Below are 7,788 nucleotides of genomic sequence, written 5' to 3' on the forward strand. Positions count from 1 at the left end.
GTGAGGGCCCTAGTCTAAGGGGGGGGGGGGGGGGGGGGGGGGGGGGGGGGGGGGGGGGGGGGGGGGGGGGGGGGGGGGGGGGGGGAGGTCCTTAGGTGAGGTATAACGGGCTAACCTCGGGTGGCAGCTGAGGGGTTTCAAGTTACTATACCACTCGGGTGCAAGAACGGCCAGAAGCTACATATTCATACAATCCGGATGGTCGAGTCAAGTTGTCGGTCATTATATGTATGCTATGTTCGGTTTTTGCTGGAAATGAATGTTTGATAATTGTATGTTATAATGTTTTGACTGAATTGATGATTATGTAATTGTTATGTTTTATGATTAATTAAATTACACTAGCTTACCCTGCATTTTTGTCTTGTCTTTTGTTGCCCGTTCGGTCATCCTTTCTCTTGCAATGATCATCCTTTGGATGTAAGCAAAAGTTGAAGAGTGTTCGCTGGAACAAGCCCTAGAAGGCGAGAACCCCGAAGTTTAGTTTAGGACTTTTCAGTATATCTCATCTTTAGGACTTCTATAATTATTATTTTAATTCCAATGACTGTCGTATAATATTATTACATGTTACCTCCTATTATAGTATTATAGTATAACTTTTGGAATGTTACATCAACCAGTGATGATATTTGAAGTTAGCATTCGTGTGTAACTAAATGTAAAATATTTCCTTTATTCATAAACAAAATAATAAACATCCTTCTTTTGGCAGTTTTAAGCAAAGTAAAGTTCAACACTATATGTTAATTTGAATTTTAAATTTGACCTGACATATCAATAAAATTATATATTTTAATTTTAATCTTTATTTGTATTTATAAATTTTACTTCAAATTAAAATATTAAAACAATACACGAGAAAAGCATATTAATTTATGTTTAAACTATACTAATTTTGGGAAGTAGTCGACGCTAGATGTATTAATTTTTTCAACCAAAGAATTCTATATTTTTTTTTATCGAACTTTAAAAGAAAGTGTTAAAATATGTAGAGTTGATTATATTTGTACTTTGTGAAATATAAAAAAAAAATATGATTTTGATGACTTTTTTAAGAAAAAAACTATTCCTAAAATTATAAAAAAAATATTATTAGAAAGTGATTTTTAAGTCTAAAAAAGACTCACAAAATTATATAGATCTGGTTAAGATAGACTCTTACCATAACTATAATATAGGATATTAGAAAGTGGTTTGTAAACCTAATTCAATCGCACAAAATTATCTGTAAAGTGAAGTTTGTCCAATTTACACTTATTTATATATTAAAAATTAACTTTATGTTAGACTTCCAACACTTGTTGTTGATACTTAATTCATGAATTTGAATGGTTAAAGTGTGTTTCTAAAAGTCCATTTTTAGTTAGTAATAAGTTTGAGAAAATGAAGTTAATGTTTTTGAAATTTAAAAGACTTTAAGAATTTGAGAACAAATTTATATTTATTTGAAAAATGAAAAAGATTATAGAAGTAAGACCTTTTAAACGTGAAAAGAAAAGGTGAGGGTGTTGTTGTGACGGAAGAAAAACCGAAGATGCTTCCATATCCATTACTCGTGTTTACTTTTGATTCATCTTATGTTAGATCACCTATATTTAGTTCTACACTTATTGGGAAATCATACCAAGGTCCCACTTAGATTCTCTTGTTTTCACCAACTTAAATTTGCATTTAATTTTCACCATCTTCATCAAAAACCTATTTTTCAATATTTGCTTACAATATCTAAAACTAAAGTTTATTTATATTAGAGAAAGATAATAGATAGAAAAAGAAAAAGGCAAAGGGCAAAGTGTTGTGAGACCCAATTTTGAAAGAGAAAAAGAAGGTGAGATGCATCTGTTTGATTATTGCACTTAAAACAACACATTTCCTTTTCACCTCTTATCAGCACACTTGCTTTGACCATGCCATTTTCAAAAATAATCAAAACAAAATTTTAGATATTATTCTTGGAACCAACCTTAGCCTCCAATTTTTAGGCAACTTACCAGCTACACCATGCAAAAAACATAATTCTATATTCGCACAAACATTTGTATCTCCTGTCTATAAATCTGTAACATCTCCAAAAGTGACATTCTCCGGCGCACATGGAATAAATTTATCGTTACGTATCATCATTCAATATGCTTTAATTTTATTTAACAGCTTTACAAAAGACATTAAATGAAAGACACTAACAACTCATAATGAAATAACTCTACATCATAATCACTTTTATTTTATTTTATTTATTCACTGATACTTTTTACCCACGTTACAGTTATCCATAGAAAAAGACACTCTTATTGTAATAAAATAAACCTCCATTATCACTTTAATATTTTTCTTTTTTTTGCATTACAAACAAGAGGAAAAGGCTATGTCAGAATTGTGATCTCCATAAGAGAAACCCGAAAATATAGCATAATAAAGCAAAGCTTGAATATACAGTATCATGATTACAAGGGTAAAATTATGTAAATACGAAAAGATTTCGAAAGTTAAGTGTTGGGTCGTTACCCAACACGGAAACATTTAAATGTTATGCCAAAAATAATGATGACAGAAGAATGGGCATTGTTATTTGTTCTGGTATGAATTGTAACATCAGGCGCCAATCCAGTAATGGTGATTCTGAAAATGTAGACAAATTAGTTCTAACCACGTAAATTTGGTATGAATTCGTGCCATTGTCGTTGGTAATGTCATCTCCCAACAATAAAATTCATTCAATCAATCAATCAGAACATGCGTAACCCATTTCAAAGGGAGAAAAAGAAGAGGCGTGCTTGTTTATGCAGATGGTACCACCCCAAAAAGAGTATTCACAAATAAAAAAAGTGCCTAAATGTAGTTATATTATATTAGTCCACTTACACACCTTCACTACTCTACAATTTAAAGTCGCATAAAACTAAACAAATCAAACCATCAAGCACCCTAAACTCCTCCCAAACCAAAAAACTAAAAAGGTTAAGCTGTCAAATCGCAAGAGATTTGCTGAGTTTCCTCCCTATTCTGTGAATCTTGGCTCAACAAAGTCTCCTCACCCTCTGATGAACAACCAGAATGCTTGCTTTTCAACTTCTTCACGTCTTCCCTTGAACAAATGAAAATCCTCTTCGCCATAGAACAGAATTCACTGCAAAGGAAAAAAAAAACACACAATTAAAGTCTAGTTTTTAACAATCAGATAAAGTTGAAGGTGCCAAAATTACTACTTACGGCCATGGATCATCACCCGCGAGCATCATGTCATTCTCATCATCAGTGAAAGTAATAGCCCATTTGGTCTGCATTCGAAGCTCTCCCTTGATATCAAAAATTTTCTCAAGCTCGTCTATGAGAGCCTCGTAATCTTTTAGGACAGTGAGGTCAACAGCACGACCAACAGCAACACCTTGCATTTGCACCTTCTCAAAAACAACATTCACTCATCAATCAACATGTGATACAATACAAGTTAAGCAAAAAGAATCGAATTAAATCCCAAAAATTAAAAAAAAAATAAAAGCTTTAATCCTGGATTTTATTTGAGTTTGTAGAAAATAGGAAAAGGAATGGGTACCTTGGTCCGAGTCCTGGTGGATGGTACTGTGGCCTGCTTGGCGTGTCTCTCACTGGGTGATCCATCAGAAATAATTTGCTTCTGCAGCTTATTGGACAGTGAATAATTGTGATTCTGACCAGGCTGAGTTTCACATGCAGCAACAGGAATAGAATCTTTGGGACCACTAGGAATTATTATAGGTGGACATCCTAGTTCTTTATCAGGAAGGGCAACATTAGTAAAATTGTTAGTCAAATTAACTCCAAACACCCAACAGTCCATGGGATTCTCACTTCTTTTACCACATTCCACGGGATCATGTGCCAAATCATCATTCGGCCTAGATGAAACAGGGGCATACCCGGAGACAGTTGATTGTGCTGTGACAGCTTTGCTGTTTTTGGGGTCCGGAAAAAGGTTCGAAGAGACACTCAAATGTGGGGAAGATGGCCACATTCCTTCCACACGGACTCTGTTCGAGCTGCTCTTGTTACCATTCATCGGATTCACATTTATTTCTTTCATCCTTGTACACCATATAACTGGGCTTTCATTGCTTTGGACCTCTGAAGTGCCACCCAATGCAGTAGGGTCATGAGATAAGGATGGTCCATGATACCACAAAGCCGCACCAGGTGAGTTGGGGCCAATTTCTACATCCAACCATCACATTATTTAACTCCATGCTCATTTAATTTAATCCTTAAACAACCAACACATCTTTATATACCTTTTCTTTCTTTTTTCAAAAATCAAATAAATAATGCTTTTCTTGCAATTCAATTTTCACACAAACTATCTTATCTAATTTCTTCAAAGTTATGTAAAACATCTAGTACCAGAAGACGAAACCTCAGGCCTGGACCTTTTGCTCTTCACCACCGGTTGAATGACATTCAAAGCAGTGGAAGCAACGAAAGGCTCTATCTCCCACGAAGAAACCCTCTCTGGCCTTGGAATTATTGCAGGTTCATCCCATTGAACCTGAATGGCAAAAAATATTATAAATGCTAAACTGAAACTGAATAAGAATTCAGATGGAAAATTGTAGGTCTTAGTTCAACCTTCAACGAACGCCACTGAGAGTTCCGCCATCCTGGAGATACATCCCCAACCCCAATAATGGTACCAGAAAATCTGACCAAAACATTAAAGCAACATGACAATAAATGACCCTTCTCTCAGGTGCTTATGACAATTTATTGTGTACTAAGATAGATACCTTCTCTCAGGTGAGTCCTCCACCTCAAATCTCATCTTGAAACGCATGCCAACTGAAAACTTGTTCACTGCCTCCAGATATTTGTTTAGACCAATAATAAACTGGCTAGTCCTGAATGTATCAAAACACGTGTGAGTGAAACATTCTGTTACATGTTATTTATAAGGTTTGTGGCACCGAAAACAAACTTCAACATGTTTACGCACCTAGGTTTGTAATATACCACAAACATGGTACTGGTCAAAAATGCATGAGAGGCGGTGGCAAGCACTCCAAGATGCATACTCTGGCTTGATATCACAGAAGAAGGCATGGGACTTTGCTGTCGTGCTACACGCCTAACACCAACCCTCAGTTCGCCATTCTCTCCCCTGCAACAATCATGTCAAAACCAAAGTACACACACGACCATAACAGATGAAACAACACCAGAAACAATAATACGATAAGGTTCCTGAGTTTTAAAACCTCAGAAACACAAAAGCATCTCCAGCAACAAGCCTCTTGGATGTCACAAATGTACTCCAGCCAGTTGTGAGCAGGTGCCTCCTTGGTTGACCTGGTCATGTTTACAGAATGGGAGAAGCAAATTGGCCACAAGAAAAATAATAGATTTAATGTTTACGCTCACTGGCCTTCATTTCATTTCATACTAATTATGGTGTTAACCCTTTAGAATTTGGATATGGGTCTAGGTCATAAACCCTCCCCAAAGAGTACTTGAAATATTAAAGCAAAATTACCTCTGAATATATGCTTAAACTTCCACTCAAACCCATGAAGATCCTTTGCTGCCAATTCCTGAGTGGGGATACTTTGGGTCATGTCCTACAGTGCATAGAAAAAAGTAGCAAACGTGAAAATAAGGAAAGTCGGGTTCTCGTTAAATATATAGAGGCTAAAGGAAACTGAGAGAGGTAAATACCAATGGAGGCAGACACTCGGTAGCATGCCTCCGAAGAACTGAAAATCCTCCATGAGTGCTAGTATCAGAAGCAGTTAATATTTTACTAAAAGAGTGAAAGCTCTGTTTCTGGGTCTCTGGTGGACTTGGGTCTGGACTCGTTGGCTCTTCTTGCTGAATAAAACCACAAAAATAAACCAAGATAACTCCCTATAAAAAATACTATCAACTTTCAACCTCAAACTATTTTCCTTTAGTATTATTATGTATTTCACAGTCGCAGAGGAAATCGTAAAGCAGGCAAAATACAAAACAAAACCATTCCAGGTAGAGTAATAACGAGGGAATTGGGTTCGAAAACTCAATCAAATTCTCTAAGAGTGACAAAACGGATCCGCACGACCGAAGCAAAAAAAAACAAAGGATGGGAAACACGAATAATCTCACATTTGACTCCGGAAGCAAAGTGATACGAGCATAAACTTCATCTGTGTCTTGTTCCGCCTACAAATTAACATAAAAGCGTATGATAAGTACATGAATCACAAAAATAAATATGCAATGAAAGGTATAAAAAACATTACCAACAACTGAATGTGAACAACACGACAGAGAATCTTGGACGGGAGATTGAAATGAGGAATTTGCTGGCTCAGCTCCTGGTTCAGTCCCTGATTAGTCGAAGCTTGCAACTGCCGAAAACAAAGACCAAAACTCGTAAATTTCAAAGAAAACAAAAACCGAAAGCTAAATAAACACACACAGACACACACTTGTTCCATGTGACCCTGCGGAAAGTAGAAAACTCTCTCCCCTTCGCAAGGAACATCCACCAAAGGCCCCGCACATAGCTTCCATAGCTGCGTGTACAGATCACCATCTCCCACACCTAACCGAACATAAATTAAAACAATTAAGTAAGATCCTCGTTTTCACAAATGAAAGCCAATGCTCTGCGTGGTTTCTCAGAAAGTAAACAACTTCTCCCCTTCACTCTTCTTCCAAAACACAGCCCCAGTAAGGAAGACACAACACATCAACAATTGAACCAGAACCCTGCAGACCCAAGTTCCTCTAAACCACAAAAACCTCGTTGAGAACCTTACAAACTGCTTCAAACATAAAAAAAAAAAAGAGGATAAAATAAAACCCAACCAGTTGTTTTTATTTGTCAAACTTTCTAAGCAACCAAGCAGAGCAAGGTCAACAAAATCCCCACGAAGCATAAGCCATTGACCTGTTTCTGGCTGAGAACTGGACACAGTTCTGACAGGAGCTTCCAGATGTGCCATTCAAAACGACGTCGTAGAGAGAGAAGAGAAAGAGAGGCAAAAGCTGAAAGTAGGTGCAGAGTAAGAAATAACAGATGAGATTACCCCATGAATACAAAGGAGAGAGAAATAGATGGCGAGACAAGACAGTTATACGCGAGTGAGTGAGTAATGATGAAGAGTTAACAAGTTTCCTCCTTTTTGCCTCTCGTAACGATCCTGCCACAGAATTTATCTCATGTCACTGCTTCCGTTACAGAACACAAGGCCGGTTTTTCTTTCTCTCTCGCTCCAAAAATCTTTTGGAATGACCAAAGCTTCTTTTCTGGTGTCGCCGACGATGATTATTCCGCTCGGGAGACAGCTGAATCGTCGTTTCCAAATTCTAAAGAATTGGTGTGGTACTCTTTTTACTTCTTCTTCTTCTTCTCTCTCTTGTCTTCTCTGTCTATCTATTATAGATTGATTATAAAGTATGGTCCTCTAGTCTACAGAGTCAGCTTAGCCTACTGTAATTTGTTCTCCTGAAATGAAACTCATTGGCCATCATTTTGGTGGAAACCACACTTCATTATTAAACAACAAACGTGTTTTTGTTTCTATTTTCCATTATGTTACAAAATATTGTTCTTTCCTTTTTCTTTTAACCGCTACAAAGTTTATTTATGAAAATACTCTTCTCCTCCACTTTTCATCATGCGAATTTATAATTTATGTTTATATCCTACTACGTAGTGCTGTTTGAGTGTGTATGGTTGTACTTTAGGACATGTGGGTATATTTTTTAAGACAAAAAAAATTCATATCCTAATTCTTCTCTGTCAACACCAATCCCTTTTATCCCTTAGCTACA

General features: G+C 36.5%; 1 protein-coding gene across 2 annotated transcripts; it reads right to left on the reverse strand.

Moving 5' to 3' along the window:
• Nucleotides 1-2,678: 2,678 nt before the first annotated feature.
• Nucleotides 2,679-7,502, reverse strand: LOC106754134 (auxin response factor 18). Of its 2 annotated transcripts, XM_014636111.2 has the most exons (15): nt 7,092-7,502; nt 6,902-6,999; nt 6,438-6,553; nt 6,249-6,356; nt 6,112-6,168; nt 5,686-5,838; nt 5,504-5,588; nt 5,229-5,319; nt 4,967-5,131; nt 4,761-4,871; nt 4,603-4,675; nt 4,378-4,522; nt 3,557-4,191; nt 3,214-3,401; nt 2,679-3,130 (listed from the first exon to the last, which is right to left on the reverse strand). In XM_014636111.2, exons 2-15 carry the CDS (start codon nt 6,954-6,956, stop codon nt 2,962-2,964), a joined length of 2,151 nt encoding a protein of 716 aa, XP_014491597.1. In that variant the 5' UTR covers nt 6,957-6,999; nt 7,092-7,502; the 3' UTR covers nt 2,679-2,961. The 2 variants fall into 2 exon arrangements, with proteins under 2 accessions (XP_014491597.1, XP_022633515.1); XM_022777794.1 differs by having other exon boundaries at nt 6,902-7,502.
• Between the last annotated feature and the right edge of the window lie 286 nt (nt 7,503-7,788).

This window comes from Vigna radiata, unplaced genomic scaffold (assembly GCF_000741045.1).
Source record: "Vigna radiata var. radiata cultivar VC1973A unplaced genomic scaffold, Vradiata_ver6 scaffold_83, whole genome shotgun sequence".
Classification (NCBI taxonomy): Eukaryota; Viridiplantae; Streptophyta; class Magnoliopsida; order Fabales; family Fabaceae; genus Vigna; species Vigna radiata.

Coding starts and splice junctions, on each gene's coding strand:
- LOC106754134 (XM_014636111.2), bottom strand. CDS start 6,956: ATGGCACATCTGGAAGCTCCTGTCAGAACTGTGTCCAGTTCTCAGCCA. Junction 6,554..6,901: donor CAGTTCTCAGCCAGAAACAG/GTCAATGGCTTA, acceptor ATGTTCGGTTAG/GTGTGGGAGATGGTGATCTG. Junction 6,169..6,248: donor TTGTTCACATTCAGTTGTTG/GTAATGTTTTTT, acceptor GTTAATTTGTAG/GCGGAACAAGACACAGATGA.